The 11,799-nt window shown below is 41.1% G+C and overlaps 1 protein-coding gene across 2 annotated transcripts; it reads left to right on the forward strand.

The window, feature by feature from the left end:
• The first annotated feature begins 771 nt into the window (after nucleotides 1-771).
• Nucleotides 772-9,215, forward strand: spartb (spartin b). Of its 2 annotated transcripts, none has more exons than XM_065960403.1 (8): nucleotides 772-1,102; nucleotides 1,407-2,239; nucleotides 4,593-4,790; nucleotides 6,132-6,303; nucleotides 6,428-6,622; nucleotides 6,719-6,877; nucleotides 6,971-7,061; nucleotides 7,251-8,148. In XM_065960403.1, exons 2-8 carry the CDS (start codon nucleotides 1,412-1,414, stop codon nucleotides 7,309-7,311), a joined length of 1,704 nt encoding a protein of 567 aa, XP_065816475.1. In that variant the 5' UTR covers nucleotides 772-1,102; nucleotides 1,407-1,411; the 3' UTR covers nucleotides 7,312-8,148. The 2 variants fall into 2 exon arrangements, with proteins under 2 accessions (XP_065816475.1, XP_020490556.2); XM_020634900.3 differs by having other exon boundaries at nucleotides 774-1,102; nucleotides 8,011-9,215.
• The last annotated feature ends 2,584 nt before the right edge of the window (nucleotides 9,216-11,799 follow it).

An 11,799-nucleotide genomic window follows, 5' to 3' on the forward strand; every position in this document is an offset into this window, starting at 1 on the left:
AACTCATCTGTATGCAATATAAAGTAAACATGGAAGTCAACGAGTTAAGAGCTTGATTCAAAAAATTAATTATCTTGATTATTTATTAATTTATGAATTAGTTTTTAGGTTTTTTTACGTACATTTTACAGAATATATAGGCCAATATTTTTTATTTGAAAGATTTCGCCTACTTGTTCGTACTGTGGCAGTCACTTTAACATTGAAAAACAAAAAAATATATATGCAATTATATTTTTAAAGCACTTTGTATTAACTATAATATACACAAACTTTGAATAACTGCATCTAAAACAAAATTTGCGATGTTCTTCTATTTTTTTTTTTTTTTTTTTTTTTACGATCTTTTAGGGTCATTAAGATGTATAAATACTATTTCCTCAATATTATTTACTACAGATGAAAATAATCGGAGTGGAGCTGTTTTAAATTTAAGCCAAATAGTTGTTTACGTTTCTTTCGAAATCATTCAACTTCGTCACTATATTTTGAAAGTACACGCAGGAAGTGAACGTATGTCATAACTTCCGCATTAATCTTACCTTGACTAATTTTGTATTACTTGTAGTTTTTTTGTGACCACAAGAGGGCGGCAATCATGATTCTGACTTAAGCCATCTGTACAGTCTGTAGTTGATAATGAGCGTCGACCGCCCCCCCTCCTCCCCCCAGTGGCCACAGTGTGAACTGCAACCTCTTAAAGACACGTCAAGCAAGCGCATACGCGGTCGAGGAAGCACTGCCACTTCCTGCCACTGCTTCAAAATAAAACAAAAATGGAGTCATAGCGCACACGCTTTACTTTACCGTGTAACAAACTTCAACTTTTGCTTTGAAAGGTCAACACTTTTGCAATCTGGGCAACATCACTGCTCAACATGAGGGAGCCGTGCAAGGTCCAGTAATCCACAGGCCAACAATTCATCTATTATCTGAGGCAGGATCTTGTGATTGAAGTCAAACGGAAGGAGGATCTGTTTTGTGAGGATTTGCTACAAGTTAGCTCACTGGCTAAAGTAAACAGGCTGTTCAGCGGAGTTTTAACCATTTTACCAGACTTGTTTTGGTGTCAGATAATCCAAAGGAGAAACACAAAAGCACAGTGAGTAACGTTGCATCATTCAGGTGTTTGGAATTGTGTCTGTTTTTTTTTATAGAACATGAGATGTAGTTGTTGTCAAGGTGAGCTGGTCTGAAGTGAAGTGCGCAGTAAAATGAAAGCAGACTAACCTGTAGCTTTAAGAAAGGTAGAGTATTATTACCTTACTCAATGGGCTTACTTTTAGGTTTTTAGGGTCTGTCTTTTCCTTTTTAGTCTTGCTGTGTAAGTGTGGGTGGTTTGACTGGATGTAGCTGATTGTAAATACAGATTTATTGTACTTGTTTGTTTGTTTTTTGTTTTCCAGAGGGGATGGAGAAAGCTAAACAAGATGCCTTTGACAACGCCAGACTTCAGGTGATTAAAGATGGCTATGAGAGGGCCTTCGAGTGCATCAATCTGGGTCTCACAGCAGACGAAGCCGGAGACAAGGCGCAGGCCCTGGAGCTCTACAAGCAGGGCAGGCAGCACCTGGTCAGGGCCATCAGTGTGCCCTCACAGGGAGAGGAGTGTCTGGGCAGCTCCTGGGAATCAGCCAGGCAGATGAAGCAGAAGATGCAGGAGACCCTGGACAACATCACCACCCGCCTGGCTATCCTGGAGACCAGCTCTGACCTTGAGTCTGCACCTACGCTGAACAGCGTGTCCCTCCTGGGTGCTATGGAGCGTCCGCCAGAAGGTCCGTACCCAACACTGCCCACCAAACAGAAACCAGGGAGGCCAGCTCCACCAAAGCTGCTTCCTGCGAGCGGCCCAGCTGCAGGAGGAGAACCTGCGGGCAGCGGCGAGGCTCTTCCCCTCTCTCCCAGCAGACAGCCTGTGGCTCCGGCCGAGCAGCCGCCTGCTTACTCTCCGCAGGCGGCTGACGGCCACCTCTCCATCTCGTACGGGACAGAATCGGGGGAAATGTCAGTGGTGGGGGAAGAGTTCTACAGTCGCACGTCCAACTCGACGCCATCTCTGCAGAGTGTGGGCGAGGAAGGAGAGGAGCTCGTGTACATCCCTCACGGCGTACAGATATTCTTTGTCACACCTGAAGGGCAGGTGAGCGCCCCATCCTACCCAGGCTACCTGCGGCTGGTGAAGTTCACAAGTGATCGCTCTGACAGAATGCCAAACCGACCACCGGCATTTTTGCAGGTATGGGTAAATACTACTTCCACCAGCACGCTCAAACACCCTGGTACAAAGATTAAAAGGACTAGATAAGCCAGCCGCGCGTCTACATGATGCAACAAGTGAAATGTCACCAGTCTTTCTTGTGCCCTTTCACCTGTTTCTGTAAGATGACTGCTGGCTTAATGAAGACTTCTTTAACTGTGAGTCATCAGCAGCAGGAGATAGGCTTGTTTATTATCTCTAATGCACGCCTTATGGACATGATCGTGTGATCAGTTGTTTAGTCACTGCCCTAATCCTATTGGCTTCCCGAACATGTCGCCGTCCTCCTGGGAAGTCCCAAATCAGGATCATTACTGGCTCGAAATGTTGGCAGCGATTTTAAAAACCTCAGTCACGAGCTTCTGGACTTTCACCTCGTTCTTTTATAGAAATGAAAACACATTTTGAAGCTGATGAAGCTGTGCTGCAATGAATCCCACACTTACTGAGGTTTGGTATGAGCAGCAGCAGCTATTGTTGAAAAAAGACAGTCAATGGGATATTTACAAGGATGTAAACCCCCCCGAACGAAGCAATCAGCTCATTGTCACCACTCAACAAGGAAACCACTCGATAAACTAGGAAATGTGAACGATGTGTTTGTGAAAATGAGCGAAGGCAGCCAAGGTTGTTTGACAGTATTTTACACAGCAGGGAGTCGAGTCCTTCCAAGTGTCGTTTTGCAATTTCCGTCTGCGTCACCGTGAAACGAGTAACCTGTCCTTTTCTTCTGCCACATAAAAGTCCACATTGCTCACACACACACACACACACCGGCTGCACAGATGAGTCTGAGATGCTTCCCAGACACTTTGAGTTTTTCTGCCTCGATGTAATTAAGTTAATGAAAATCACGGAGACAAAGTCAAACACTGCTGCTTTGCACACAGCTAAAGCACACAGCAGCAGGCCTTTGAACCACTGCGTTGCTTAGTGAATGTTGACGCTACGTGTGAACAGTACAGCGAGTGATAAGAACGAGGACGTAGAATCGTGTGAGCTTGCATATTACTGAAGACTTAATCAGTACTGAATCTTATTAATTGTGTTGTATTTCGGCTCTGTTTGCTCTGCTGTCTGTTCTCATACGTTTGGATCATGGGATGAAATCTGACTCCTCATTGGGGAATTTCCCAGGTGCCATTGCCAGTGGGTGACATCAGTGATTCACCAGTGCTCGTAATGATCTAAGCCCTGCTTACACTGTTCTGGCCTATAATCCTGTTAGCCATGCTGCAGTCAGAGGGAGACAGTGTCCTCTGGTTTGTCTCCTTTCAGACCGTTCACTGTGGAGCTCCAGACAGAGCCAACGTGAGACGCGCAAAAGCCCGGCCAGTCTGTGGTTTATATTTGAATACATGTTTCTATAGCACTCTGTTATGAGACCAAATACAGAGCTGAGATCATCTCACAACCGGTGTTCTGATCATTCTGATGACACATTGATTTAAATAAATAAAATGCACAGGAGCAGTATTTGGACAAACTGACAGGAAATGTAATCATTATTCAAGTTCTCGGAGAGATCATTGAGGGCGCCCCTCATTTGCAATGATGCTGAGAATACATAACATAAATGACAAACAAAATGAGTCCAACAAAAATTAGTCAAAGCCACCCCAGAAAATAAAATAAATAAAAGATAAGAACAATACAATATATCAACTAAATAAAACATTTAAAAAGCTAAAAAGTGACTACAATGATGTGAACACAGATGCAAAATTTGCAAAGGCTGAACATCGCCTCTGTTCTTTGATTCTTTTTTTTTTTTAAAGATTTTTTTTTTGGCTTTTTGTGCCTTTTATTGGAGAGATAGGACAGTGGATAGAGTTGGAAATCAGGAAGAGAGAGAGAGAGTGGGGAATGACATGTGGAATAGGATCCACAGGTCGGGTTTGAACCTGGGCTGCCCGCTTGGAGGACGACAGCCTCCGTATATGGGCCACCTGCGCTCCAAACGCCGAAGTCTTAAAGTTGACAGTACAATGTTGAAATGAAGCTTTTTTTTGTTGGACAGGAGCATTGTCTGAACACAATAAGAACAAACTGGACAAGGTTGTTAAACTAGGCAGCAAGATAACTGAGAAACGTGTGTGTATTATTTCTTACCTGACAGACCAGTACACACTGAATTCAGTTCACACCCTCTTTGGTGTGAGTATGAACTCCTGTCATGCACAAAGGCAGTGCAAATTCCCAGAGGGGCAATTCATTCAATGTGAATATTTGTCTCTCTTGTTCCCAGTTTTGGTATCAAACACATCATCCCTACACTCACAGTATTATTATTATTTTAGATTTTCTAATCTTGTGTTTTGCTTCCTGTCAGGTGTGTGACTGGATCTACCCTCTCATGGCCATGCAGTCTCCTGTGTTGCTGTGTAACACTGGTGTGTTCATGTTTCCTGACATGATGGCTCCGGCTCCAGAATATTATGTCGGGGTGGTGTTGTCCTCGGAGCTGCCTGCTGCAGACAGAGAGTTGTTCCAGGACCTGCTGTCCCAGATGACAGATCTCAGGGTTCAGGTCAGTGTCGCTGAGCAGTCGGATCTGCCACAGCACCAAAAAAAAGTTGTTTGACAATTCTTGATGCCCTTTTGCAAACTTGGACTATAAAGTGTATTTCTAATTCTAACACATCATCTGTAACTGAAGAGCATTCATTCCTCGTTGTTTCTCTCATGGATCAAATGTTTAGAAGGAAAATATTCTGAAGTGATTTTCTTCTGTTTCACATTTAATTGGTTTTCATTACACAAGTGGTGAAACAAGTCGCCGAGGAATCGTTTCGCGATGCTTTGTGGCAAATCCTCTTGTGCCAGTGGAAGGCGCAGAGAGTTATTTTTGGAAAAAGAAACAGAGGTTGGAGCGTTCTGCTGGGAAGTCATTGAGACATGTGAAAGTGGATGCATTTTTAGCTCAATACTCTTTGAAAGATGAGATCCCACTTGTCATATAAAAAGTTATAATTGTTTGATAGCTGTTAATGTTGACTTTACAAGTGATGGGTGGGAGGATACACACGCCTTTTTAACACCTTTTTGTAGATTTGTCTTCACGCATGAATTAATTTTTTGCAAATAAATCCTGTTTTGAATTTCAGTCAAAATGTCCGACCAACATAAGAAGCACACCAAATGTCAGCTTGTGAGTTCACTGCAGTATTCTGCAAGGGCAGGAAACCCCCGCAGATATTAAATTAGCCCCTTACATGAAAAAGATCTTAGCGGCTGCTTATTCAGTGCTTTGAGGCGGCAGACTTTGAGGATAACAAACTTTTTCATTGTTTTTGCCCGGGCGTGAAACTCGTTCTCCTGCTTACTTCTGAGCTGGCACACTTCTCTCAGTTGCCCCTGCCTCAGCATTTGTGGGGATTAGAGGAAGGCAGGTGAGCAGAATTAATCAGATATAATGCTCTTATCTGCAGCAGTTAGCACCGCCTTAATGCTTTAGCTGAAACACAAGTGCCAGTTCATTCATGATGGAGGTGGAGACGCAGGCTCAGATCGATGCCTAACAAGGTCACTTCTCATGTAAGCAGTCAGGTTAGTTCTTTACTCTGATGGACCTTGATCAGCAAGTAGCCACTTCTTGTGTTTGGATTTTGGGGGCTAGTAGAAGTTTTTGTATATTTCTTTTTTTCCCGGAAGACAAAGGGAGGAGTTTGTTTGTGACAAGCAGCACATTGTAACAAGAAGCTCTGAATAACAAGAGAAGCTATTGTGTGAATTGAGGGGTTACTTTGAGACAAGCATTTGAAAGGAGACGTGTACAGCTCGCACACAGCAGCCAACAAGTTGTCCAAAACTTAAAGGCCATCTTGTGTCTGCATTTTTCAGTGGCTAACCAATGTGTCTATATGACCAGGCTCCAGATGAAGCTGCAGACGCCATCAATCTCAGTCAGAAGGTGTCTGTCGCTGCACCCGAGGAGGCTGCACCCGAGGAGGCTGCACCCAAGGAGGCTGCACCAGCAGCAACAGAGGACGAGAAGTCTCTGCCAGAGTGGAGCGAAAAGGTGGCAAATGGCATCCTGACAGGTGAGGTCAGGTCTGAGCCCACCCCCCCCCCCCCCCCTCTCCTCAAATATCTTTTTGTGTTAATTTGTTGATTAGAAGTTAGGAAAGACAAGAGACTCAGTGAGTTGTCCTTTTGTACCCTCAGGGGCGTCCTGGCTAAGCTGGGGCCTGGTGAAAGGAGCCGAGTTTACAGGCAAGGCCATCCATAAAGGAGCGTCTAAACTCCGAGAGCACATCACCCCAGAGGACACACCCACCAACGTCAGCCCCACTGTCACCAAAGGCCTCCACGTTGCCAAGCAAGCGACGGGAGGAGCTGTCAGAGTCAGCCAGTTTTTAGGTGACTACGTCATCCCGAGTCAGCAATGTTTTACTGACCTTGAGTAGTCGTTTGGCAGTGGACCTTTTTTAATTTTGTAATGCTGTGTTGCTGCAGTGGATGGGGTGTGTACGGTCGCAGGCTGTGTGGGTCGAGAGTTGGCTCCACATGTGAAAAAACATGGAGGAAAGCTGATCCCAGAGTCTATGAAGAAAGACAAGGACGGGCGTTCCAACATAGATGGAGCAATGGTCGTGGCGGCCAGTGGAGTGCAAGGTAAAGTTATTTTCTATTATTATTATTTTTTTTATCTTAAAGACTTTGTTCAGAAGAGAAGTGCCTAACTTTGTATTTTCTCAACTTAACAAGGATTCGCCACCATGTGGACTGGTTTGGAGATAGCAGCGAAGAACATCACTACGAGTGTAGCATCAGAGACGGTCTCCACCGTAAAGCATAAGTAAGTCTTCTCCTCTTCTCTTTTTTTTTTTTTTGATCACCGTCACTCGCTTTAATATAAAGCAACAAAAGTGTGCTCAACACTGCTTGTTCACCAGGTCTTAAATGCAATATGTAACCAATGACTCACTATGGCATTACACATTGAAAACCAAATGTGCACTCACTTCCTTTTCAATTTGCTTTTCAGATTTAGGGGTCTACAAAACATCTTTGACCCACCTAATGAGAAGAAGTGTAATCATTCCTAATTAGTCACAGCTATTCAACTCTTGAGCTACTAATCACAAGCATGACATTGAATGGATTGGCTCTTGCACAAAGCACTCTAATGTAATCTATTCTGTGCAGATTCACCACCCTTCCCCTCTGCTGCCAATCACATGCTGGAGCTGCCTTTTACATTTTTCCTCTTCAAATGTTTCTGATGGTTCAAGATGAGTTAACACTCTGTCCTGCCAGACTTTAAAGTCTTCCTTTATTCAATGAAGAGGTGCAACATGTTCCAATAGCTCCCAAAATACAGTAGATTAAAGTTTTAGATTGGGTGGGTTATGCACACTCAGAGAATATATATCTGCCATCCATACGTGTTTTGTGTCTAGTTTCTATCTTTAAGTAACTTTAACAACATTCCCATCCGGCAAGCGTATCATTAGATGATGTTTAATATGAATATACATTGATATTGTGGAAAAAGATTTATATATGTACCATAATAAGCGATTATATGTGTATTGCCCATCCAGTGGAATATCATGACTATGACAATTCTGGCAGTCAGAGGTTTTCTAATTTATTTTTGCACTATTGCATGGGTGACATTTGAAGTTCACAAAGAGCATGGCATCTCTAAAATCTTTGCACTGCACATTAATTCTCCCCAAATCCTCTTGTTTCTCACCCCTCCTCTCTCTCTGACCTCTCACCCGATCTGACTTCTGATGAAGATATGGATCAGCAGCAGGACAAGCCACAGACCACGCAGTCAATTCTGCCATTAACGTCGGTATCACTGCATTCAATGTTGACAACCTTGGGATCAAAGCTATGGTGAAAAAGACTGGCAAACAAACGGCTAAAGCCATTTTGGAAGACTACAAGATTCAAGATCATCCTGAGAACGAGAAGCAGGTGGAGAAATCTGGAAAGTAGCCATCTGTGTTCCCTGCCTATTCCCTCAGCAACGCCTTAAAGCATCATTTGTATTCTATCAAATAATACTATGTTTATTATTAATTATTTATGAAGATGTGCTCTATATTTACAAGATATAACTACTGTTATATATATATCTTATAGTTTCATACACCTTTGAAGCAACTTAATCATTATTTATAATAAGAGACATGGATCCAAGTGAAGGAAAACAGCTTTACTAATCCAAATAAAGCCTTTCATTTCAGATATCAGGTACATTGATCTATGTTGATACTCTTTAACATTCAGGTAGAAGACACCAATAGAACTGTGGTTTTTATACTAAGGAAGCTTTGATTTTTAATGGCGAGACACTGGACGTGTTTCCTAATCTTTATGAAGCTTCTATGTGTTTGAGTTTTCCCTGTGAGAGTAAGTGCAATTGATATATTTTAAACAAGTTATTAAATAACATTATCTGTATATTAGTTTCTGCAGATAGAAGAGATAAAAAGAAGCATCTAACTTGCAGTTGTAGTGACCTAAATCACGTCTCCTCTGCTGCTGACTGCCTCAGAATATATAAGGTTAACCAAAGTATTTTTTAAAGGAGCTGCACAATAAAACTGACATCTTCAGTTTGTAATGTTTTTTAGTGAGACCTTTAATATATAACTTTATAGCTTCTGTCTCTGAAGTCTAAAACTGATTGTCTTATAGTGGGCAGACTAAATCATTTCAGTTGTTTTTCTTATTATCTTTAAAATGTTAACAAGTATTTCAAATTAAATTCTAGATATTCATATTTCTATGTGAGGTCAAGACGTTTCAAAAGAGTGAATTCTGAAGTGTGATGCATTCTGTTTTATAACCCAGCTAGTGTCTTTATTTTCAGTCTTCATCAGTTAAATGTAATTTTATGATGGCAAACACTGGATTCAAGCAGAGAGATCATAATTTGAATAATTTAATAAAATGAAAACAAATAAATTTCTTGCTTTTGAAAAATTTGCAATCCACTGCTGTTTTTGTGTCCTAGAAGGCTTTCGTTTTGAAAATTCAGTAATGATCTGTTAGCCTTTCACCTCCACCTAGTGGCTGTTTCTGATATGTAATACTTTTCTACTCATTTTTGTTTGTTTATTTATTATAAATAGAAACACTAATGTTGTATAGTCCATATGTTTTAGTAAATTACAGAAATTAATAATAGAGCATTTTAGAACTCAAAATAATTTGGTTTATTATTGCATTGGTTTTGAAGCTGTGAGTTGGATTTGTCAACGGAAGTTAAAACCATTTGAAAATATTTAGATTTCACACCAAGTCAACACAAATTCATTTCAAAAGAGAAAACTAGGATGTTTGTTATTCATATTGTAACAGAAGTGAAAGAGGTATTCTAGAAATCATTTTATTGAATGCTAGAGAACACAGACATTCATCCAATAGCTTCTAGTAAATGTAACACAAATAATCCAAATACATGGATTGGCTATTTTCAACATTGTGAAGTGGAAAATGCAAAAGAAAAACATTTGAATTAAAAAAAATTCAACTAAGAAATTCTTAACAATTCCTTCAATATTCTGTGACAAAGTCAAAACACTCTGTAGCAACAATAATAAATCTTTTACAAAACATCTGCAGAAAACATAATTCAGCAAATGATTTCTGGAGGTGTGCACTACAAAAAAAAGAATTTACACTTTTTCATTAAAAATTATTAGTTGGCTGTATGATGACCGATGAGTTGCTCCAAGTTACTGTACGTAAACTTCCTGTAACAAATCACAGGAATGCAGCTCAATGAGAGGCTGGCAAAAGCCCATCAACCTATATAAAGTATTGATTTTAAGTATGCATAATAGACCAGCATAAAAAAAAACAACTAATATCTGCATTAACTTTTGTCATTTTCAGCAAATGAAAACTGAAAGACTGACAATCTTCTTCATATTATGCAGGTTTTACATCTCCAAGCAAACATATAGTTAGCCGGTCCTTGAGTAAGGTGAAAGATTCATGTTTACAAGACTAGCATCAGGCAAGCATAGGTTACCATTAGTGTCCAAGAGTAGATCAAGCCAAAATTGATTGACTGTATTCAGTGGACTGTCTGTCAAAGGACTGCTGCTACAGAGGTCACTCTCCAGGAGGAGTCTTGAATGACACAGAACATCTGACACCGACACATTTCCATCCTCAGGTGTCACATCAACAGAACTTGAAGACAACGGGATGGGTGGTCGATTTTCTGAAACACTAGCAGTTTGGCAGACCAGAGATGAACCAACATAACTTTGTTCTGCTGAAAGTTTGGTGACATGTGTTACTGTAGTCTGTTGAGGTGGGCTGTAGTTTTGGCAAACATTTACTGATGGAAGAGCAGTAGGATGCAGAAAGCCAGGAGTGGCATCCCAGAACACATTGTATGAAGACAGGTCTGGTCCCAGCTCTGGTAAAAAAGTGGGGCTGATCATTTCTGATGTGAAAGCACGTGAAGTGGGGTTCATAAATGCAGAGGTTGTGTTCATCAAGTTATTTTCCACAGACTGGAATGACGCAGTCAGAAATTGATCTTGGCAAACTGGCAGCATTTGTCCCCAGGGAACAGCCGATTTGTCCAACAGTATTGGCGGGGCATGCACTGATGTCACGACCTCAGCTGGAAAAGGCATTGGAGCCACTGTCAGAGGATGGCTTCTTGTGACAGGTGGCTGATTCACTGGATTACACAGCTTCTGCTGAGTGCATTTCACTGTGTCATCATGATCTGAAATTATTAAAATTTAAACAAACTCACACTGCAGAACGTATTCTCCAACAACGCAATTCATTAATCTGACAGTTGATAACACTGAAGGAAAGACCTAAAAAAAAAAAAAAAAGCCATGAGTATCGTATGAGCCATACCCTCATTGGACTTCTCGGTAGCTGGTTGTGCTCTCTGAGACGTTATCTTCTTCAGCCTGACTTTTTTTCTGTGGAAAAATAACATTTACAATTGAGCACTTTTGCCATTAAAACCTTAACATGAAAAGGTGCCATTTTTTTTTCTGTACCTTTTCCTCTGTGGTCTTTGTTTGCTTTTCCATGAATTACTCATTTTTTCCTCAACTGCTTTATAAACCTGTGTAAAACAGGTCATTAACGCATGGGAATTATCACAGCAAAAGGATTGGCTGTCTGTGCTGCACAAGACTGCAATAGACCTACTTTAGACAGAACATTTGGAGGTAGAGTCTCCTTCAGGTAGCTCATGTACCTCGCAGTGAGCTCTAGTGTGGTGGCTGTGTCTAAATGGCCACCGACAAAGGGCAGAAGGTCACGCAAGCGGCGACAAGATGTTCTAATTTGAAGCCTGGGAAAACACGCAAATAGAATTAGGGAATGAGCCAAAACACAAGCCAAAAGTTATTGTTTTACTATATAATCACTCATCTTATTCTATCAACAGAAGGATTACTTCAACACAGTAACACGTTTAGATGCCCATAACTGAACAAAAAGAAAAGATGTATTTAGGAGATAACGTAAAGAGAATCCCCTAAATCAAACCTCCGTTTCTTTTCCTTGTAAGAATGAAGAGAAGCCTG

The sequence above is a fragment of the Labrus bergylta genome, chromosome 11, assembly GCF_963930695.1.
Source record: "Labrus bergylta chromosome 11, fLabBer1.1, whole genome shotgun sequence".
Classification (NCBI taxonomy): Eukaryota; Metazoa; Chordata; class Actinopteri; order Labriformes; family Labridae; genus Labrus; species Labrus bergylta.